The sequence below is a fragment of the Protopterus annectens genome, chromosome 7.part0, assembly GCF_019279795.1.
Source record: "Protopterus annectens isolate FY-2018-M chromosome 7.part0, PAN1.0, whole genome shotgun sequence".
Taxonomy (NCBI): domain Eukaryota; kingdom Metazoa; phylum Chordata; order Ceratodontiformes; family Protopteridae; genus Protopterus; species Protopterus annectens.
Window position 1 is genome coordinate 252,904,896 of NC_056739.1, and position 25,631 is coordinate 252,930,526.

Below are 25,631 nucleotides of genomic sequence, written 5' to 3' on the forward strand. Positions count from 1 at the left end.
TCTATACCATTTCAAAAATGATTTTTGAAGCACCTTATCACAGAAAGTGTTATGTTTGCCTGTTATTGTGGAGGGGGAGTGTTAGTATGAGTACTAATACTAGTTTATCTGAAAGGCATACCTCTCAATCTGCAGACACTGAAAATAGGAACATCCAGCTAAAAATCTGAGCATCTAATTAACGTAACATTTAAATAACAAACAGCACACTGCTCTTCCCACTTCCAAGAGGAATGTGGGAAACTGCTGTGAAACATGTTTAAAATCAGAGTGACAAAATGAGGGAGAATATAAGCACTTTATCAAAAACACTTTGAAAAATCTGGAGACTTTAAAGAAAAGAATCTCAGAATTCGACCATACAAGGTCATTTATTTTTGCTTCAGTAAAAGGAAGTTGTGTTCAAATAAAAAAAGTAGACCAACAGATATCTCGTAACATGGAGATGAAAATGAAAAAACTGAAAAGAGACATAGATGCATACAACGAACTAAATGCATCCCCCCCCCCCCCATTCTCAGAGTGTTGGCGACAGTCTAGGTGCTCCTATTAACCTAACTAATGAGGTTATGAGGCAGACAGCTAGCTCCAGTAGGCCTAGTAAACTATTCGAGTTTTATAATTACTAAGGAGATGTCTGATTTATTTTCAAAAGGTCTTACCTTTGTTCCATGGAGACATTTTAACTTAGCACACACACTACTTGATTTGAAGTTGTTTATACGTAGGTTGAATTTATTGTCAATTTTTGGTAACACTTCTTTAGACAACAAAAACTTTGAGAGTCCCAAGTACATTCAACCCCCCGATCCATCCTTTACTTTTTTTATTTGAACACTTGTGTGAAACTGAAATTAGATGCTTGGTTAACTGTTCTAGGACATTTGTGAACAAAAACTTGTCTGATGACAAAGTAGACTTGTTGGATACTTTAAAAAGTTTACCTGTCAGGATCCTTAAACCGGACAAGGGGGGTGGTTTAGTACTAATGGACACTTGTCATCATGAAAACTGCCTCATCCACATGTTATTGCAGGATGCTTATACACTATCCAGCATTAATGAATTGAATGCAGCATATAGGTGCATCCATGTTTTCTTGAATGACTTGTTTTTAGAAAATGTTATAGAACAAGATGTGTTGAAATATTTGACTGTTTCGTTCCCTAAGATTCCAACAGTTTTTGGATTGCCCAAGATCCATAAAGATGTGTACAACCCCCCCCCCCCGTGAGGCTATTGGTCAACACTAGGGGTTCTATCACTTACCCGATAGCCAAGTATGTGGACAACATATTGAAAAAATATGTTGAAAAGGAAACACACATTTGTAAAGATTCTTGGGCTTTTTTGAAAGCCATAGGTGCTTTAGAATTCAAGAGAGGCCATAGATTTTTGACAATAGATGTAAAAGACCTCTATACATCTATTCCTCATGCTACAGGGATAGACTGGGTCACTGACCGTTTATTGCATCACAGTGCTAGCAGTGTAGAAATCAGATTGGTGCAGGAATTGTTAGATGTCATTTTGAGGTACAACTTTGTAACATTTGGGGGGAGAGATATATTTACAGAAGACTGGTGTAGCCATGGGCTCACCAGTAGGGGCCAGTTTTGCCAACATGGTTATGGCCGAATGGGAACACAGATATGTGCTTGGCAATTACAACGGTCAGTTCAAAATTGATTTTTACACCAGATTTTTGGATGACATCTTTATACTGATGGAAGGTTCAATTAATGATGTGAGAACCTTTATGGACTATCTCAACTCCAGCACATCTTTTTTGAAGTTCACATTTGTAGAGTCTGATTCTAGAATTTCTTATCTGGATGTAGACTTATATAAAGACATTTCTGCTGGTAGCTTTAAGGCTAAAATATTTCGGAAGAGTTCTTACTCTAATACCATGTTACACTTCACCAGTGCCCATCCTGGGCACCAGAAAAGAGGGGTAGTCAAGGGGCAACTTGTGCGCGCTGCTCGAATGGTAACTGACGATGAACTATTTTTAAAAGAATGTGAGTTCATTAAGGGATTGTTCCTACATAGAGGTTACCCAGACAAGTTTATTCATGACCTGGTCACTGAGGTCCAGACTAAAAGGCATGGGGGTGTTTATAAACCTATTTTACAAAGTAGTTCATTCACAAGTTGTTCACTAGAACATCCATCTCCAGTTATGCCTGAAGTCTTTTTAGACAGCAAGAAAGTTGACACTTCTATCTCTTTCATCACTAATTACAGTGCTGAGATTCACCTAATTAAGGAGGTGGTTGTCAAGAACTGGAGTATTTTCTTGTCTGATGATGCCTTACAAGCTAAGTTTGGCACTTTGAGGTTGTCACCCCTCCTATATATAAACCTAGGCAAACGGATATTAGAAACAAAAAAGGACACTCGTGTTAGAACAGAGGGCACTTTCAAATGTGAGAGTTGTAACATGTGTAGGCATATTGCCACTGGTTCAAGCTTTAAAATTGCTGGGTCTTCTTTCTCCACTGTTGGTAGATTCAACTGTAAATCTCGATCGGTTGTTTATTTGGCTTGCTGCCAGTCTTGCCCAGCATTTTATGTGGGCAAGACTGACAGAAGTTTTAATGAAAGAATCTATGAGCATTTATACTGTATTAGGAAAAACAAGTGTGAAAATGCTTTGGCGAAACATGTTAATGACCACCCTCAGCATAGTTTTACTTTTAGGGTGTTAGGACAGGTTTCCTTTGACATCGGGGGGGGGGTCCTTTTCAACTATTATTAGAGCGCCTAGAAGTGATATGGCAGCTGAAACTCTGTTCTTATGGACTTCCAGGTCTCAATGACAGAGTAAGTCTAGCTTGCATTTTGAAACAGAAGCATGCAGAGGTAATGTTATTATGAGTATTTTTCACTTACTATTTTTTACTTTTTACCTTTTGTCATTAAAAAGGTTTTATATACTACATTTTTTGGTTTTAAACATTTTAAATATTATGTTCATACATATTTACACTTTGTTTTGGTTTTAAAACACATTTTCCATGGATTTGACTGTTGTATGCAGTAGTACTTTAAGAAGTTTTGAGATCAGCTTTTTCCCACACATTGATGTCAGTGAGTTTCAACCAGTTGGTTGGTCCATTCAAATGTATCATGTGTTGTTAATTGTGTATTTAAGGAGTTTTTTACATTTTCTACCTTTTGATGTCTGTCTGAAGAAGTTCAGTTTTTTTTGAATGAAAAGTGGATGTTAATAAAACACTTAACATTGGACTTTTTGCTGCTGGTTCTGCTGACGTGGATTTTGTTTTATCTATTTCAGTTTGTTTTAATTTTTCTGTTGTAACAGTAATTTAAACTAAAAACAAAGAACAGCAGTTTCTTTTCACACCAGAAAGGAGCTAGACAGGTTTAAGACACAATATTAGCACGGTTCAAAGCAGAACACACTGTAATATGGAGCAAGTAAAAAACAACCAGCTCCTAGGTGCAGAAGGACTGCATACTGTTGGCTGTTATTGATCCTCTCATCTGGGAAATAGTAACCATAAAACTGACTAAACACCAAATATACTGTAAGCATCATCGTGTCATTCTTTATAGTGTTTTTTTTTTTTCTTTTTTACTGTAAGATGCTGCAGAGTGTGTGAAGTGCCCAGAAGACTCATGGTCTGATGAGGAAAGAATTATCTGCCACAAAAAGCTGGTCGAGTATCTCTCATACGAAGATCCTCTGGGTGCCACACTAACATCTGTCATCATTTTCCTTTCCACTATTCCTGCTTTAATATTATCAATATTTATTGTATATCGTGACACTCCTATAGTGAAAGCAAACAACCGGAACCTCAGCTACTTTCTCCTCATTGCTCTTATTCTATGCTTTCTTTGTTCTTTAATATTTATTGGAATGCCAAGCAATTCAAGCTGCATTGTCAGGCAATCTGCATTTGGAATAACATTTTCAGTTTGTATCTCTTCTATTTTGGCTAAAACCATCACTGTTGCAATTGTATTTAGTGCAACAAGGCCAGGGAGTTTCCAACAAAGGTGGGTAGGTTCCAAGACACCAGGTTTTATAAGCCTCTTCTGTTGTTCTTTACAGGTCTGTATCTGTTCTGCTTGGTTTGGAACATCATCACCTTATCTAGATAAAAACCTGAACACTTACAAGGACAAAATTATAATAGAATGCAATGAGGGATCTATTACAATGTTTTATTGCATGCTAGGATACCTTGGACTGCTGGCCATTGTATGCTTTATCATTGCTTTTCTAGTACGAAAACTGCCTGATAGATATAATGAAGCCAAGTTTATTACATTTAGTATGCTAATATTTGTAAGTGTCTGGTTATCATTCATACCAGCATATATGAGCACTAAAGGTAAATATGTAGTTGCTGTGGAGATATTTGCTATTTTGTCCTCAGGAGTTGGGTTACTAAGCTGTATCTTCTTCCCAAAATGCTACATCATTCTACTGAGATCTGACTTAAATACTAAAGGTTCTGTGACACAGAAGGTAAGCTGAGTGTTGCATATTCTCAAAGTCTCTCGTCCTATAGAAAAATGTTAATTGCCTCAGAACAGACTTCTACAATCTAAGTTAAATTCAAAAGTCACAATGTGTATATGGATTGTGTGTGTGCAAGTGTGTGCGTGTGCGTGTGCGTGTAGGTTCCATTCATTTAGCCCCATTTTATTGGTTTGGTTCCCTCATGGATGGGCATTAAATAGCAACATGAGTAGCAAAGACATAACAGTATAAATTTGCATTAATTAGGTAACTATTACATTTGTTGTTCTATTATGATATGATTATTAGTGAGCATGTTTGTAATAATCATTCTGCACTAATTAAAGTTTGCAAGCTGTAAAATATATGAGACAGACATATCTTGCAAGTAGCTGAAGCTTGTGCCATTTTAAACCAAATGCCTGGAAGGAAAAGTTACCATGCTGTGCAAGGATATGTTTTAGAAACTGTCTAACAGATCAGAGAAGCTATTGTGCACAGCTGAACTAAAACTAACAAGACGTTCCTTGTAAATATTTCAGCCAACTAAGGAACTTATGCACTATTTTGGTTTATTGTCATAAGATTTCCAACAATATCAGTTCAGCAGTTGTGAGGTTCCAGAATGTACCAGGTCAAATTGTGATTATGCACAAGAAGATATGATTTGTCTGTAAAAACCATGACACATGCGTAGTTAACCCTCCTTGATATTTGCTGTTAGGACTCACGTTTAATAACCACAGCCTGAATTCATGCACCAGGATGCAAGTTGCCAGCTTGAACCTAGTTTGATTTGATTTAATTAATTAATTGAATGCTGATACACAGGCTGCCATTGCTAAGCAGATGCAACTATATATAGTTAGTAGAGGGTCCCTCACATAGCTTGCAAAATCAATAAGCTGCCATCTTTTATAAGTAACTGTTTTTATGTTTTTTTACAGTTTTTTTGGTGGTGTCTCAACCCATTCTTACATCTGCATAGTGCGTGGTTCTGTGAGTATTTGCACTACAATTCCATAAGACTATCAGCATTTGGCGTTTCCTTCTTAGGAATACATAGAGACATATTTTTTTGATAGTGCGAAGATCTGCAGTACATACGTTTTGGCTTCTTCTAACCTGGGCTTTTTGGTTTACTTGCATTGTGGTTTACCAATTAACCTCGGAAACCAAAATAAGAACCCAACACAACTTGGTGTCAGATGTGGGATGTACTAAGGAATACAGGAAGAGAGAAATAACTACTGTTATTTATATTTGTGGGAAATAAAAGAAAAAGGTATAACAAATGAATCTGATAAGAGTACTAAATTGCTTACAAGTGCTCTGAGAGATTCTGTAACAAAAATGATAAGTGAAATGTCTCCTTTAAAGCCTTAGCTTATTTAAAATTAATGAAAAGAAAAAAGTTAAAGTTGGAGTATTTGCATCCAGATGAATGTTTCTGAAAACAATTTATATCAAACAGTTAGTGAACTTACTCAGAAAGTTAGTAAACAACAAAAAATATAAAGAGCATATGCATCAACATTTTTAGACATAGATGTCTTAGAAAAGGCTAAACAGATTTTTGGAAAATACAAATAAAAAATCCATAAATACAGCAACACGGCTTAGGCTGGATAAAACTTTAATATTGACAAAAAAACAAAAAGAAAATACAAAGTAGGTCAGTAAGCGCTTTCACATGGATCCACCATGCTTCCTCAGACTGTCAAAACATCAACCACAGTTATCACCTATTTAAAGTAAAAACCTTTTGCAGGTTCTAGTAATCATTAAATCAATTGTCTTAGCAACGACATATCAATCAGTGTCCACATCCTTCACTTAAAACCTGACTAAAAAGCTAAATACATAGAACTAAGAACATTTTAAATAACTATACAATCAAACTATAAACACTTGTTATATGTATATAGCTTACTCATACTATTAGAAATATATAATCTATGTTAAAACACGAAAAACATATAAAAAATATAATATATAAATAATCAGCAAATGATTAATGTATCAGCTTTCTGTCTTTTAGAAAAGGTTTCAAGCTAAAGGAATCATTTAACCCAAAACTTTTATCGGCTTGTAGCTGTATTATCCATTTTTGTTCAGCTTTTTCGGTAGTATTCTTGATATCTCTCATCCTTATATCTGGATATATAACTTGCATCACAGTAAACTGAAACATATGTTTCCTTCCTGCCTGTATAGTATGTTTGGCCAGTGCACTTCTTGTATCTTCTATTTGTGTATAATACAAGTGCTCTCTGATTATATATTTTAACTGTTGATTACTTTTTCCTACATAAAACTTAGGGCATTGTGTGCAAACGGCCAGATAGACAGCATTACTTGTACTACAATTGGCAGAGCATGAGAACTTAAATTCTCTCAATATCTCAGGATGAATAAAAACTTGAGTTGCATATATATAGCTACAATAATTACATCTGTTGCAACTATATGTACCTGTTCTACTCTGCCTAACATTTTTCACTGGTGTTCCTATCTTATCACATAAACGTCTCTTGAGTGATCGCATATTCTTATATGTAACTGTTGGTTTATCACCTACCACATCCTTCACTTTCTCACTGATAGTCAAAATATGCCAATTCCTATGTAGAATATCCATAATTGCTTTATTATATGAAGTGTAGGGAATACACATCCTACATATATTATGATCAACATTTATCCTATTCTTCTTTCTTTGGATGGATCCATGTGAAAAGTATGGTTGTCCAATTACCTGCCTTTGTTCTCTAACACTCTCAATGGTTTCTTAACATAAACATATACTATACCCTCTTTGTGAAAATAAAGGCCGTTTCTCTTGTTCCTGTTCAGAATAAATAGTGTCATCGTTAGTTAACCTGGATATCGGTACAGCATGCCCTCTCAATATATTTTTAAAAATATATTAGGGGTGCATACTACTTTTTCAAGTAATTTATTTCTCTTACATTTTTTCATAAAGGGATAGTTATTAGTTGCATATCAACCAACATAAGTTTAACATGTAGAAAATCTATTTCAATGGTTGATTAATGTAGAGAAAATTTAAAAAAAAGATGTAGTTCCCTGTAAATATTCTATTCACTCTATAAGGTTGTATTCTAAACCTCTCCATATGAAAAACATATCATACACAAAACAGTAACAACTCGATTTATATCTAGCATATTGTTCATTTGTGTGTGCCAAGGTTTCCTCCCAGTGTGCCATGACTATGTTGGCATAAGTGCTGGCACATGGAGTACCCATAGCTACCCCAGCCCATTGATGATAAACAACTCCATCATGCATAAAGATATTATTTAACAAAACTAACTCCATCAACATACATTGTGTATTGATATAATTCCTGCTAAAACTACTGTGTCGACCCAGATTTTTGAAAAAGCAGAACACAGATTAGTTTATCAATATGCAAGATTCAACAGTATATGCAAGGAAAATGCAGTTGGCTAGGAAAGCCTATATTGACCTAATGCATACATTAAAATGCACAGCTTTAATTCATCCCTACTTTCAGCAAGTTACTCAACAAGGACAAATTGTGTTGGAGCAGGACTTTGAGAAATGCACATCAAACTATGATCACAATATGTAAAGATAATGGTACCATTATAAAGTTAGTTTATAGAATTCAAAACAATGGCCATCTCCCTAGGCTGGGCATTAAACAGCAAAGTGAGTACCAATGACATGACAGTATATATCCTCATTAATTAGATAAACGCCATGCTTGTTGGCCTGTTATGATATGACTATTAGTGTGCACAATTTTAATAATCCTACATTAATTAATCAGAGTTTTACATTTAGATATGAAACAGACATATTTCACAAACAAGCCCAATGTCTGTTTACATAAAAAGGCACTGACTAATAGAGTGAGGAAGCTCCAAATTTTTTACTAGAGTGAGGAAGCTAGTATGTTAAAAAATAAAACATGATTTTCCTTTTAAATGTTTCTGATAAATCAAGAAATTACATACTATTTGTGATTAATGTCATAAAATTTCCAAAAAGTATCAGCTCAGCAGTTATAAGATTCCAGAAATTACCAGCTCAAACTGTGATTGTATGTCAGTCAATAAGACTTGTTTATAAATACCACAACACTTGCTTAGTAAACTGACCCTCCCTGATATTTGCTGTCAGGGCTCGAGTTTAGTAAGTACTGCCTGAATTGATGCACCAGGGTTCAAGTGGCCAGCTTGAATGTGGCTTGATTTATTTCAATTATTTAATTGACTGCTTGATACAGACATTGCCTTGGCCAAGAAGATGCAACTGCACATTGTTAGATGTGGGTTTTTGTATGTTTGCAAGATAAATAAGCTGATGTCATTTGTAAGTATCTGATTTTATGTCTTGTTAAAGTTTTTTTTAAATATTATTTTTTATTAAACTGCTTTTAGCTGCAGCTTGGTTTCTTGTCTCTTTCTTCCATCTGTATTGCAGTTTACTGCTTAACCTCAGTACCCAAAATAAGAACCCAGCACAATATGAGAATGACAATAGCTGGCCATCACATAGATTATCTCAAAGCATTGAATGTGCAGCACTTCATCATCTTCAGTGGAAAGGGATCTGCAATTGGAAATTCCAGGAAAACAGCTTTATATTTGTGACTGTTTAAGGCACAAGTTGGGAAAAGACAGCATTTATGGTGGCAGCTTAACCTGCTTATTTAAACACACCAACTCCACAATCACTTACCCATCATTAAAGGCACTCAGCATTTATGCATGCAAGCTGACGAATGTAGTAGATGACAAAAGTGAAATTGCACTTCATAATTGTCTGACGTGTCAACAAAACCAACATGCATATTTACGCACTCTATACAGAATGCCCAGCATGCTTCCTCCACTTAATGCTTTATCACTACCTTTGGTCCCATTAGATATAGTTACAGCTGGTCCTTCCATTCCTATCAGGATTATATGCCATTGGCCTTCCATTAGATATAGCTACAGCTGGTCTTCCCACTCCTATCAGTATTATATGCCATTGGCCAAATCATCCTTGTCTTTCACATCTGATTGCTCAAGCACTCTGCGTTCAATCTAAAATCTATGTAGTTAGCAGCGCAGGTGAATGACTCATCTCTTTGTCATTTAGGAAGCACGGTGAATACATCTTACTGTAATTTAGTATAAAAATTAATTTATAAAGAAAAGCACAAGGGTCATACTGTAGGAAAGAACAGACTGCTTTCCCATTTCTTTGCCACTATTTCAAAAATACATACAAACGGGTATATTATCTGTATCACATAAATAAAATCATGATTGCAAATATGTCTCTAAATGGATTCTGCTTACTCAATCGGCCTTTCAAAATAAACTGAGGATATATGGAAAAGTTGTTTAAAAAATCTTTGGTAACGTATATCCAGAATATAGTGTCACTGTATACCGAAGAAACTCAGAGTTCAAACAAAATATGGCAAATCAAACATTTTATGATTTAGTGCTGCTGTTTATAATTGTTGAAATGCGAGTTGTGCGATATTAACCTTCATTGTACAGAAGATTAGTCAGTCTATTAATTTAACAATATGTAATCTGTTATTTTACTGTTATATTATAGGCTTGTTGATGTAGTAATGACATTACTCAATAATTTACAAAGAAAATGGTATTTATTATTTTCTTACCGAACAACTTTCATTAATAAATAATATCCATATTCAAGGAAAAAAGATCAATTTTCTGTATAAAAATTGTGTCACTAGCATGATAAAAGTAAAACTCTTATTTGTTTTTCTTTACTAACACAACTAAATTAAGATAAAAAATAAACTGGTTCCTCAAAAGTATCTTTTATCTAAAAAATAAATGAAGAAATATAATTTGTGTAGAGAAGAATGGCAAGCCCTGTTTGAAATAAGAAGGATGAGTGATGATTTTATTTTTTTGGAATCAGACAAGGGAGGCAATTGGGTTGTGTTCAGTAAAGTAAGATACAATTCTATAGCCTTAAACTTGTTGTCAGATAGAAATGTGTATGTTTCTTTATCCACAAATCCTAAAACAGAATATAACGATGCTTTATTTGAGCTTTTGGAAAGAGGTGAAAGGCTAGGATTTTTTTCCCAGAGGATGTTAGAAAGTTATTCATAAAAAGTCCAAACAATGCAAGGTTTTTCATCTTACCAAAAATACACAAGGATTTGGAAAATCCACCAGGACGCCCAATAGTTTCAGGAAGGGGGCATTCTTACAAAATGTTGGTATTTTTTTGGATTCTGTTCTTAAACAACATTTGAAAAGAATTCATTCACATGTCAAAAACACTAAAGAAGTTTGTGACAATTTCAGGGGGATAATCTGGCAAGACAACTACTATTGGGCTAGTGTAGATGTAGTTTCCTTGTATACATCTATTTCCACTAGGTGGGGTTTGGAGGCTATATACACTCTATTAGGGGAAGGACCTAGGACTCATTACATAATTTCACTTTTGGAATTTTGCCTTAAACACAATGTATTTGAATTTGACAAAAGGTATTTTTTACAAAAAGAAGGAACTGCAATGGGTGCTAGCTTCGCACCGTCCTATGCTATCATTTTCATGGGTTATTTTGAAAATTTGTTCATGTATACAAACAAGTTTTTTCAAAATAATGTATTAATTTATAAGAGATTTATAGATGATCTTTTATTTTTGTGTAGAGGAAACCCCAATGATTTTGATAAGTTCATTTTCAGTTTAAGGTCAAATCCATGTGGCTTAGATTTTACTTATATAGTAAACACAAATACCATCCAATTTTTGGATGTACAATTTTATGTTGGTTCAAATGGAGAAATTGAACATAAGCCTTTCCATAAGAGCACAGCAGTGAATAATTTTTTGCATGCTACAAGCATGCATAGTGTTCATTTGATTAATTCATTACCCTTGGGAGAATTCAAACGAATAGCGGAAAATACTTCTGAAGTTATTAATATTCCAAGAGAATTTGATACTATCTGTCAAAAGTTAAGTGACAGAGGTTATTCATGGGACAATATTCAAACACATAGATTTAAGGTTGAAAAAACATTAAACATCAAAAATAATGGACGTTGTGATAAGTATAAAAGGAAGAGAGTCAATGAATCATTATATAACAATCAGATCAGTGTTATGCAAATGGATAAAATATTTTTGTGAATATGTGGCCCATCATTATTAATGATGAATTTTTGAAAAATATAATACCAAATAATATCATTTTCTCTTATTCCAGATGTAAAAATTTGGAAGAACTAGTTAGGAGCAAGGGTAAAAGAGAAAGAGTGGGTAATGCAGGTACCTTTGCTTGTGGAAAATGTAAAGTTTATAACAAAATTATTAATTTGGATGGTCAAAAAATCAATGGGGTGTTATATCAAGCGCTAGATCATTTTGATTGTAACTTCTTTGGGGTTATATACATTATTGGATGGAATTGTGAAGATCAAAAATGGTACATAGGACAAACCAAACGTAGGGTTAAACAAAGAATAATGGAACATTTAGGAGATGTTAGAAATAGCAGACTGGATAGTCCCGTGGCTAGTCATTTTCATCAATTTCATGGGGGTGAATGTATTGATTTTAAGTTTAGCATTTTGGCTAAACCTTATGAGGGAGGGGAAGCAAATATTAATTTTCAACGTAAGTTATTAGATATGGAATCCAGATTTATTATTAATTATAGGACTCTGTTTCCCAGTGGAATGAATTTGGAAATTTGATTAAAATAAGTATTATATTTATATATTTGATAGAATTGTATAAAATGATATTGTTGGCATTAAATTGAATGAGTAATTGATTTATTGTATTATTGAATAATTGTTTAATCACTGTGAATTAAATGGGTGTATATATACTGGTCTAAGCAATGTAATGATATTCCATGTGAAGGTGAAGGCCGAGGTACCAGAATTGCAGTAAAGAAAATTTGAAAAAAATCCAGTTTGGCTGCTCTTATTTGTGTTCCTTTTGGTGTTTTTGGTGTTGAACTTGTTTGGACGTCCGTTTTCTAGTGTTCCTCAAAAGTAACATAAAATAGCCACACACCTTTCATAAATTCTTATTTTACATATTGTAAGAAAAAATAAAATTCCCATCTGTTCCTCTTTACTAACACTTACTGTTTTATTTCACACTGAAATATTCATAGATGTTAACATTTAAAACATGATCGGTACACAAATACATCCCACAATGACATTTGAATCATGGCACTGTTGAGTAAGTATGTCTGCAGCACATTGATACAGCTTATTGCATTTCAACAGTTAATCTCTCTCACTATCAGAAAGTCACTACATTGGAATATATATATTTATATACATATATATATATATATATATATATATATATATATACATATATATATATATATATATATATATATATATATATATATATATATATATATACATATATATATATATATATATATATATATATATATATATATATATATATATGGATCCCTTCAGTTTACAACGCATACAAGAAACACAAATCACTGACACCAAAGGACCGACAACGCAGATGACCGACAAGGCGAGAACCCGGACTCGGTAAGTTAATGCGATAGAGTGAGGATTTAGTGTTAGGAGCGGACAGGTAAGTGTGCGATAGTGAAGGACTGTAGTTTTAGGGGCGGGTTAAGTGAGTTAGGGTTAGGGTGCGGGTAGGGTAAGTGTGCGATAGTGACGGAATATATGTTTAAGGGTGGGTTAAGTGAGTTAGGGTTAGGGTGCAGGTAGGGTGTGTGTGCTAAAGTGACGGACTGTGGGTTTAGGAGTGGGTTAAGTGAGTTAGGGTTAGGGTGTGGGTAGGTTAAGTGTGCGGTTGTGTCGGACCTTAGGGTTAGGGTTTGGTTTACAGTTAGTGCATGTATGGTTGTGTGTATTGTCGGTATTTTGTGTTGTCGGCCTTTTGGTGTCGGTGATTTGTGTTTCGGCGTTGTGGCGTTTCGGTAAACTGAAGAGGATCCATATATATACATATATATATATATAGCTAATTATGGAAATAAGTGAGCTTTTCATTTTTTCAACATACTTATCTACACTTTACCAAGCTGCCTTCTCAGTATGGGTAACATATTCCCACATTTAAATAAACAGGACATTGTTTTAACTTGCCAGTTTCTTTACTGGCTTAAATGTTACACAGTCCAATATATTCACACAAGTAACATGCAAGCTTTGTGCTAGGGAGTAGTTGCATTAAAGCTTTATAAATGTAAGCCTACTTTCTAATATGAAATTCTGACAACCCATACATTTTTTGGACACTATAATTAGCTTTTTGATCAGAAATATGCTAACAACAAGCTATAGCATTTGGCAAAGTACCAGAGAAATGCATGCTGCACAGAGATATCAAGGGAAAAAATAAATACTGCAGTTGACAAAGTGCTGTTTGACTGGGTTTAATTTCTTAAGTCTTTTGGGTTTTTAAAACAATGACAGAAATGGATAGAATTCCTAAGTCAGGGTATGATTAAAGTTCTTGAAATTAGTATTGTTTCAGTCTTTGATGTTTGCCAAAAAGTGCTCTTTGTAGCACTTGCAATGTGCCCTGAATTGACTTCTTCTAAAATTCAAAGGTTTATGAATTCATAAGAAATTACTAGGCTAATAGCTTAACAGCCTTTACAAGCCTAGCCAATATAATCTGATTTTACCCAATATATGACCCCTAGGGGCAAGAGGATGGCATGGATTTATGCCTATGTCTTAAGATTCTTACAGATTGCCTTTGTCCATAAGGGACACTGGCACTACCCAACATGAGAATTTGTGAATCCCCATCCAATGATCCAACTTGCTTTTGAAGAGGGCTATTGAAAGGCTTTGCTTTATGTGAAGAGGAAGCCTGTTCCAAAGAAAGGGTAATCTCTGACACATATCTGTCTCTCTATCATGTTTTGTTTGAGTCACTGACTAAGTTTAGATCCCTAGGTGTGGTGACTCTTTTGTTGTTTGACTTGCAGATGTATAGCAGCTCCATCAGGGTTGGATTTGCGAGTGCCTTGTAGGTCAGGCATAGGTCACCCCTCAATAGTCGGTAGAAGACAGAAAAAGGGATAGGGTTTTAGTCTATCTGCATATGACATGTTGTTTACACCCTGGCCTGGATTTAATAAACTCCATGTAGGAATAGCTTTATTCTTACATGGAGTGAATGGTGTTCGTGTCCGCATCTCCCTCTCAACAGTGCGCCTTGCATACTAATGAAGGCAAACTACTGAGACAAAGCCGTGTACATGGATACTGAAACAGTGCAGTGGGCAAGTTACAGTAATGCTTGCAGATCTGTAATATGCCCCCTGCACTGTCAAAATGCCGTACGACACTTTACAATAGAAAACTGTTTCCTCAGACACTGAAATGATGAATGGGAAGGGAATGTAATGCAGGGGGTGTGTGACAAGTACTGTAACACACCCCCTACATTGCAAAAGTGCTGTTCGGCACTTTACAATATAAAACAGTGTCTGTGTACACTGAAATGATGAATGGGAAGGGAATGTAATGCAGGGTATGTGTGACAGGTACTGTAACACACCCCCTGCATTGTGAAAGTGCCATACAGAACTTTACAATAAAGAAAGTGTCCTCAGACACTTAAAGGATGAATGGGAAGTGAATGTTATGCAAGGGGTGTGCTACAGATACTGTAACACACCCCCTGCAGTGTGAATGTCTTGTATGGCACTCTACAATAAAAAAGTGTCCTCGGACACATACCTATCAATCTCTTGGAGCAAGAATTCTGGACAACACCATTAATAAAAGTGGGAGAAAAGCCCAAAAGTAGGGACAGTTTTTTTTAAATATTCCTCTTACAAACTTAGAAAGTTGATAGAATGACAGCTTTTGCAATAGCATGGATTTTCTGGAATATGTCGCCTGAAACTCAAATGCCTGTCATTATTTTCTAACTGCAGTCTGTAATGATTTGACCAGTGATTTGCCAGAGAAAAAGAAATTTATGAAAAATGGACCAAAAATATGAGGCACAAATGTGGACATTGTGCAAATCTGTACAGTTGAGAGGCTGACCTGAACATGAAGTAATGTCATGTAGGGTGTTTGTTACAGTATGCATAACACACCCTCTGGATTGTGAAGATGCCGTACAGCAGTAAACCAAAAAAAAAAGTGTCCTCAGACACTTTTATAATACATTGAAGTGCAATGTTTAATGTGTAAATGATGGATACTTTTTTTATTTTTATTTCTTTAAAATTTAAGCATAGCTGAGGAGGTCTGTGTGACTCTGCACTTTGCTTAGCAGTGCTTAAATGTAGCAAGAAGTTATATAGAAATGTATAGCTAAAATTTTCACAACTGAGTTAGATGAGTGGTTAGAGTCAGTTTGAATAACAGGACAGGCCATTCAGCTTTTACATGGGAAAGCATTTTATATTCATTTTAATTTTATTTATTGATGTAGTTATTAACATTTGCAAGGAACACGTGCCAGACATCTAAAAATAGAAATCATATGCTTTTAATGTTTGTCGAAAAGGTCAAGATTAAGCATAGCTAAGTGTGTTTGCACAGCATTGCACGGTGCTCAGCAATGCTTAAACATAAATAAGAGGTATATACAGCAGCTTAACAGCAGAGCCTCACTGGCTGAATGGTTAGGATGCCAGCTGTTGTACATAAGGTGCAAGGTTTGAATCCTGACCATTCAGCTTTTTACACGTGATAGGGAAATGTTGTAAATGTTTTTTATTTGTTTTGTATACACTGAAATATGTTAACAGTGGTGGTCCAGCTTGACCAGAAGCCCATTTGCAGTGAAGACCTGAGTATAAAGCCCCAGTTACACACAAGTGTCCAATACATTAAAGTCACAGAAACAGATAATGTAGTGAAATGCATATGTTTAGGAGATATAATAAAACAGATGTATCTTAAGATTGAAGTAACATTAATGAACAATAAATTACAATAGTGCTGTATGTATCTAAGTAGTATTCAGCTCAGATAAGTGGATTTGTGCACTGCTAAGCACTGGTCAACAATTCCTCTTTAAGCACTGCTTAACTCAGCTTAGAGGGTTTGCTCACTGCTGTTCTCAGGATTTTTGAAAATGGTCCAATGATGGCAAAGGGCAGGAATACAGCCTTATTTAAACTGCATAGGTGGGAATACAGTCAGAACCTGTTAGAGTTTGATCTCTCAAGGAACTATGGCAAGTGCAGGAGAGGGATAATGCTTTTTGGCTCCGTGCTGGGACATATTAGAGTCCAGGGTCATGGCTGGGCTCATTGTTAAGAACCATGATGACAGACTGCTTCAGGGCCAGTACCAGGGTTCACAGTACAAGTCTGAGCCCTGTGACTGTCTGGGACATGAGCTCACTAATGCAACTGGCATCCCCCACACTGCTGAGCAGGTCCGTCACCATCATGACAACCTGAAATGGAGGAAGGGGGCTCCTTTGGCCTAATGGATCCAATACACTTGGGCTCAGAAAACCTCAGAATTTTGTAAGTATTTGAAGTGGTGCTTTATCAAATTGTAGTATGAATATCTGATAGACAGGTATGCATAATGGTGTGTGTCACCCCCCCCCCCACACACACACACACAGCTGCAGAGGAGAGGGCTCATAACATCGCAGCCCACACCGGATGACTGGTGAGGAATGTCGACAGTGTAGTGAGTACAGATTTAACTTGCAATATATATAAATATGTATATATATATATATATATATATATATATATATATATATATATATATATATATATAGTTCAATAAATACAAAAGTGTAATTGTCTACTGCTATTAGGTGTACTGTGTTCTGAGTGTACTGAATAATGTGCTGTTAGACCAAAACTGATATAAGTGACTAATGCCAGGCACTGCGTAATATAGATGAAGGCAGCAAACAAGCTACTATTGATGACAGGAAGCCAATACTGTAGTAATACTGTGTAGGAATGAATCTGCCAATAAACTATACTGTTGCTTGCTTCTCTGAAAGTAATAACTGACGTACATTCATCATCTACAGGATATGCAGTACAACTGAATTTAGATGTTTGAATCTAATAAAGCACTGTGTCATGTCACCCTAAATAAAGCTTATTCCCAGAAACTGTTGTGTTTAATCTGGTCTTTTGTTGAAGAAATACAAGTGTACAGGTGCTACACAGCAAATATGGCTATGAGAGCATGAAGTCACTGAGGTTTGTCTGCTAAGTAGCTGTTATGCCAAACTGTAGATAAGGAGCTGTAAGACAAGGTACAAGGAGAATTGATATATGTTCTGCACTAAGATCTGAACCTTGAATAGTAATGTGTAATGTATTATAGCGTGTTCCCTGCAGCATTGTCTTGTGTTAACCTTTGCATTTCAGCTACATGTATTCCTGAATGTAGGTATGCTGATGCAGGCAAGTATGAGACTGTAATAGGTGGAGACTGCAAATATATGATGTGCAAATCTATATGGGTCAGGTATGCAATCCAGCACTTTGCCCCATGGTCTGTACAGATTACACCTATTCGCATCCACTTGGGGTTAAATGTGTGCACCTGCATTCAAAGTATCAATACACAGTTCACTAACTCTATATCACGCATGAATCTCAGGCATGTATGTTCAATTGTCACTACAGTCTTCTGAGACACTCCACTCATATTACAAGGCTACACTGTGTAACCAAGTGAGTTTTAGGAACAAATCAGTCAAGCAGCAGACATTAGTGCCCCAGTAGTTCAGTGTGATAAGAAATAGATATATGTTGTTAATGTTTGCACACACAAGTCATGGTTTGTGTCCAGGGAATGGTATGAAGATGTGTTTCTAGTTACACACAAGTAATCCTGAGTATTTGTAGAAACAGTCAGATAGTGTTAACAGATATTTTCTCCACAGAGCTGACAGGTAAAGAAATGTTTGTATTATCTGCATGAAGGGTATACTAATAAACTGTGTACAAATGTTCCAGTGTCCGACCCCATGCCTACAAAGGACAGCAGAATAGGTATATAGAAAACCAACAAACAGTCCTGGATGGGGAACCTCTTCAGAACAAAACCAAATATCCAAAAATACAGATGAGACTCACCACAGCAAAAGTATAAAATTAATCATTTAATGACTGCAGTAAATAGTAAGCATTTTCACGTCCACATGACGATTCCTCAGACTTTAAAAACCACACTAAAACACATCCATTTAAATAGTACTGGCTATAGATTTAACCCAATCACATTAAATCCATTAACAAAACTAATTAAAACATTTAAAGACATATGCACTCCAGAATTCCTATATACTCATATATATAAGTCGAAAAAACATATGTACAAAAACATATATAAAATACAAAGATCTTAAAACACTAATATCAATGTAAAAAAAATCATGAATAAAACAATAAAATCAATGTGAATAGGGGTGTGCTGCTAGGAAAGGCTTCAGTCACCTTTTCATTTAATTCATGCCCCCTGTGACTCTGAAGTTTTAATATCCACCTATTCTCTTTCCTCAGTGCAATTTCTAATATTACCTAGTCTATCAGTTTTATTTATTAATTCTAAAACATTGAATTTAAACTTGTGTAGTGTTTCTGCATCTAGAACAGGTCTGGCTAGTGCATTGCGGTCGTCCTCCCTATTGATCACATATGCATGCTCCCTGACACGTTCACCAAGGCTTCTATTTGCCTATATAAAAAGAATGACATCTCTGGCAAACAGCCAGATAAACTAAATCCCTAGATTTGCAGTCAGCATAAAAATTAAATCTATACTCATGGCCTGTATCTGGATGTATAAAATAATTATTACAGGACATGTAGGGGCATTGATTGCATCCTCTGCATGGAAAGGTACCTTATCTAAGGGATAAAACAGGCTTTTCTTTATTGTCCTCATAACACAATAACCTCTTTAATGACTTAGTGTTTCTATATGAGAAACTAGGTTGTGGGCCTACTAGCTCTGCAATCCTATCATCAGTAGTTAGAATATCCAAGTTCTTACTAATAATATTAGTAACCTTCAAATTCTTGTTAGAATAGGGAATTACCATCCTGTTCCTCTTCATTCGTTGGCCACTGTTATTGGTGCTACCTATACTCCCTCTATTCCTATAGAGAAAGGGTTTCCCTTTACCTTGTCTCATGTCAGCATTAACTTGGTATACACTTGCAACCTCTTTCTTAGTATATCCCCTTGATGAAAAATTTCCAGCTAACATATCTTGCTTCATTTTGTAACTTTCATCATCAGTAGTAAATCAAGACATTCTAAGGGTTTGGCTTTTTATAATATTATGATAAATATGTTGGGGATGCATACTACTGCGGTGCAGAATGCTATTCCTCCACCAAGATTTCCTATATACTTCAGAGTGTTCCATATTGCCTTCTTTAATAATTTGTGTATCCAAAAATTTTATCTTAGCATTAGAACTTTTAAATTCAAATCTCAGCAAGTCAGTAGTACCATTTAAATAGTTAATGAACTCACATAATTCCATTTCAGTACCACCCCATGTAAAGAAAACATCATCCACAAAATGCTTATAAAACTTAATTTGGTCGCTATATAAAGTGTTTGCCATAATGTAATTTGTCTCCCAATATGCTAACACAAGGTTAGCATATGAATTTGCAGAAGGGGTGCCCCATGGCAACCCCTTTTTTCTGTAAATAGTATGTGCCATCATATGCAAAAACATTATTATTCAATATTAGTTCCAGTAATGCGAAAATTCTAATGATTATACTCTTGGAGATTCCTTCTTCAATTAAAATGAGTCTTACATACTCCATTCCAGTGTCATTCAGAATTGTGGTAAGCAATGAAACTACGTCCAAAGTGACTAGCAGCTCATTGCTTAGATTGGTTGTTGAAGATGCATACACACCATAACTCTCCAAGAACTCTTGACTATCTTTTAGTATCAACACATTCCTGTCAACTATTGGCCTGAACTGTTTTTTCAACAAAAATGGAAGCAGGTTCTGTTAGCCACCCACTACCTGAAACAATTGGTCTCATTGGAGGGTTGACTAGAGTTTTATGTGTTTTGGAAAGTCCTCTGAAAGTAGGAACTAATGGTTGCTCAACTAGAAGGTACTTATATAGATCACTGTCGATAGTATTACATAAAAATAGATCATATAATTCAGAGTGCATGTTCTTGATCAATCTGTTTAATTGCATACTATTCAGTATTTGATATGTCTCAGTGTTTTCCAACATATTAATCATAGTATCAAAATGGGTCTACTTCAGTACACCGACACGCCACAAAGCCGACACCAAAAACACTGACACCAAAAGACCGACAACACACAATACCGACAACGCACAAAACCTAACACCATAACACCTACACCCAAAACACCGACACACAAAACGTAAACTACACATTACACACAACTATACATGCACTAACCTTAACCCAAACCCTAACCCTAAGGTCCGACATAACCACACACTTACCCTACCCGCACCCTAACCCTAACTCACTTAACCCACCCCTAAACCTACACTCCGTCACTATTGCACACATACCCTACCTGCACCCTAACCCTAACTCACTTAACCCACCCTTAAACATATAGTCCGTCACTATCGCACACTTACCCTACCCGCACCCTAACCCTAACTCACTTAACCCACCCCTAAAACTACAGTCCTTCACTATCGCACACTTACCTGCCCGCTCCCTAACACTAAATCCCTCACTCTATCGCACGCTTACCGAGTCGCGCTCACACCTTGCCCATGTCGGTGTTTCGTCCGTCGGGATCTCACCTTGTCGGTCATCTGAGTCTTCGGTCTTCTCATCTCCTTCTGTTGAGTGTCGGTCTTCTGGCGTGTCGGTGTACTGAAGTAGACCCATCAAAATACATATTACGGTCTAAGACCACAATGGCCCCACCTTTATCTGCTTGTCTGAACACTATATCGTGATTATCTTGTAGTTTCTTAATAGCTAGAAACTCATCATGTGTCATGTTATAAAAATCTGGTTTACTACATGAATTATAAAGTTCAATTAAATCATGTTCACAGGCTCTCTCCAATGTAACTAATAGGGGATGTCCTTGAGGAATAAAAGTAGAAGGCTTAGTAAAAGAATTCCTATTCCCCATACCATTGTCACCAAATAACGTTCTCAAACTAACATTTCTGGTAAACATTCTAATGTCCACCAAAATATCAGTTATATCTGCTGATTTAGAAAGTTTAAAGGAGAGGCCTCGATTGAGTAGGGACCTCTCACTTTCAGTTAAATTATAGTTAGAAATGTTCACTACTAAGTCTTCTTGATAGGACGAAGTACATTTTTCTGGAACTTGTATGCTTCTCCTGATGTTTTCCTTTTTCTGGCATGCCCCTGTGGTGACCATCCGGCCGAGGTCATCTGTCGGATGGGTAAAGGGAATTAAAAAGCCATATTGGTTCCCTGTAGAGTTTTCGATGAGCTGATGTTATTCAAACAACACTCCTCCTTCCTCATAGCTCCCGCCATAGGTAGTACTACCCTACTGCTAGTCTGCCCAGATGGGCCTTGATCTGCGTCCAATCGAATCGCAATCTCGGATGTTACATCACCACGCAAAGATGGATCAATGAGCGTGGATGTTTGCTGTGAGTCTATAGATATAGGGAACAATGCTGATGTCACAACAGTGGATGTAACTGTTGGTGTACTACGAGCCGTGGCAACTCTACTGTTGGCATTGTGAGTGCCATGTACATTATTCATGATATGCTCAGCATTATTTCTAGGCCATGAAAAGACTTGACCTAAGCAAAAATCATTTAAGTCACGCTCCAACTTCTTCTTGTCAAGCAATTGCTTGGTTTCAAGAACGGAAAGTCTTAGCGTGATGTCTCAAATGAGCACTGCCTTTTCTTCCGCATTAACGAGATTCTTAAGCTCATTCTACATAGTCACAATCTCTTGTGTTAACACCTTCTCTATTTCTTTATACTGTTCAATTAATAAATGAATGTATCCATAACTCATTTCCAAATTTAACTTCTGCCATCTGGTTAACAGTTCTGGATAGGTAGTACCGAAGGCCAGCATTTTCAACACCCTCAACCTTCTAGGTACTACCTTAAAAGTGAGACATGCCTCCAACCTTGTGTTAGCATATTGGGAGACAAATTACATTATGGCAAACACTTTATATAGCGACCAAATGAAGTTTTATAAGCATTTTGTGGACGATGTTTTCTTTACATGGGCTGGTACTGAAATGGAATTAGGTGAGTTCATTAACTATATAAATGGTACTACTGACTTCCTGAGATTTGAATTTAAAAGTTCTAATGCTAAGATAGAATTTTTGGATACACAAATTATTAAAGAAGGCAATATGGTACACTCTGAAGTATACAGGAAATCTTGTTGGAGGAATAGCATTCTACACTGCAGTAGTATGCATCCCCAACATATTTATCATAATATTGTAAAAAGCCAGACCCTTAGAAAGTCTCAATTTACTACTGATGATGAAAGTTACAAAATGAAGCAAGATATGTTAGCTGGAAATTTTTCATCAAGGGGATATACTAAGAAAGAGGTTTCAAGTGTATGCCAAGTTAATGCAGACATGAAACAAGGTAAAAGGAAACCCTTTCTCTATAGGAATAGAGGGAGTATAGGTAGCACCAATAATAGTGGCCAACCAATGAAGAGGAACATGATGGTAATTCCCTATTCTAACAAGAATTTGAAGGTTACTAATATTATTAAGAACTGGGATATTCTAACTCCCTATGATAGGATTGCAGAGCTAGTAGGCACACAACCTAGTTTCTCATATAGAAACACTAAGTCATTAAAGAGGTTATTGTGTTATGAGGACAATAAAGAAAAGCCTGTTTTATCCCTTAGACAAGGTACCTTTCCATGCAGATGATGCAGTCAATGCCCCTACATGTCCTGTAATAATTATTTTATACATCCAGATACAGGCCATGAGTATAGATTTAATTTTTATGCTGACTGTAAATCTAGGGATTTAGTTTATCTGGCTGTTTTCCAGACAAGTCAGTCTTTTTATATAGGCAAAACTAATAGAAGCCTTTGTGAACGTGTCAGGGAGCATGCATATGCGATGAATAGGGAGGATGACCGCAATGCACTAGCCAGACATGTTCTAGATGTAGGAACACCACACAAGTTTAAATTCAATGTTTTAGAATTAATAAATAAAACTGATAGACTAGGTAATATTAGAAATTGCACTGAGGAAAGTGAGAATAGGTGGATATTAAAACTTCAAAGTCACAGGGGGCATGGATTAAATGAAAAGGTGACTAAAGCCTTTCCTAGCAACACACCCTTATTCACATTGATTTTATTGTTTTATTCATGATTTTTTACATTGATATTAGTGTTTTAAGATCTTTGTATTTTATATATGTTTTTGTATATATGTTTTTCGACACACACACACACATATATATATATATATATATATATATATATATATATATATATATATATATATATATATATATATATATATATATATATATATATGAGTATATAGGAATTCTTGAGTGCATATTTCTTTAAATGTTTTAATTAGTTTTGTTAATGGATTTAATGTGATTGGGTTAAATCTATAGCCAGTACTATTTAAATGGATGTGTTTTAGTGTGGTTTTTAAAGTCTGAGGAAGCATCATGTGGACGTGAAAGCGCTTACTATTTACTGCAGTCATTAAAGGATTGATTTTATACTTTTGCTGTGGTGAGTCTCATCTGTATTTTAGGTTAGGTATATACACCATTCACTTTTCCCGATACATGTCTCTCAAATGTCAAGCTGTCATGGTTAGTGATCACTGTTTCCAGTAACCTTGGGCACAGATATAAATTCAGTACAAGTATACCATTAGTACACTCAAACAACATTAGTGCAGGGTACACTTTGTTAGTCATATATGTAACCCTGACATGTACGAGTCCCCTCCACTCATGTACCCAGAGCTGTCACAGCTTGCCCCATAGCATTCCAGGTTGACATATTAACAGGTATATATGTGCTACAGTAGCTATAGGCATCAGGTAGATATAAAGTGAGGGCAGACCTGTAGGTATTGAGCAGTACTGTTGTGAAAAATATAGCCTATACAGTTGGTAATGGACTGTTTTTTCTCCCCTCCACCCCTTATCTGGATCAATAATAATTATTCATATACTACAGGTATGTTGTTCTCAAAAGCTAATGTTTGGACTTGTGTTCTGTTATTGTTCATATATTTAAATGGTTGCCTACTATCATACCTTGTTCAAATTCCATTGTCAATGGCCTGTTGCTGTAACTGTTTCTGGCATGTTGTTACAATAATGACTGTTATTCCATTTATGCATATGTTTTGTTTGCCATCCATATGTTCATAGGTAGGTACTAGGCTATCTGCCCGAAGGCATTTATAAGCCTAGCCAGAATGTGTTGGCTTTTGCCTCCCTCTTAGATTAGTTCCCTGTGCCTCTGTCCAGCAGAGTCACTGAAGCTGTCCAGCAGAGTCACTGAAGTAATCCCCGGGGTAAACTTTCTGTTTCCCATCCACTCGTCAAGGTTTCTTTTGAAGAGTGTTAGCGAGGAGCTATGCTTAATGTAGATTGGAATCTTGTTCCAAGGCATGGGAAGTCTCTGGGACAGGAATCTATCCCTCCAGCACGTCCTATTTATTGTTGTGGTGAGGTTTATATCCCTAGAGCATGTGGCTCAAGGGGATAAGGTTTTCTTTAGGTGGAGCATGTCCATCAATTCTTGGTTGGACATGGCCTTGTATGTCAGGCAGAGATCACCTCTGAGCAGACGGTATGCAATTGAGTACTGCTGGAGTTTCTTCAGTCGAGCTGCATAGGGCATCTGTTTGAGGCAATGATCCTCATGGTGGGGTACTTCTGTGGTCTTTCCAGCTGTTTTAGGTGTCTTGTAAGGTACATCCCAAATGGGGCATTGTTCTCTATGATGGGTCTGATAAGTGTTGAGTAGAGGGGCGGAATGACCTCTTTTGATCTGGGCGTGAACCCTTTTGTGATTAGGTGGGCCACGTAGAAGGATTTTCTATTCACTTTGGCAATGTGAT

At 36.1% G+C, this 25,631-nt stretch overlaps 1 protein-coding gene across 1 annotated transcript in view; it reads left to right on the top strand.

Moving 5' to 3' along the window:
* LOC122805944 (vomeronasal type-2 receptor 26-like) overlaps positions 1-25,631 on the top strand; it is a 106,064-nt gene that overhangs the window by 53,563 nt on the left and 26,870 nt on the right. The window contains exon 2 of the mRNA XM_044076189.1: positions 3,615-4,507. Coding sequence (XP_043932124.1) covers positions 3,615-4,507 — 893 coding nt within the window. The remainder of the gene's footprint in view (positions 1-3,614; positions 4,508-25,631) is intronic.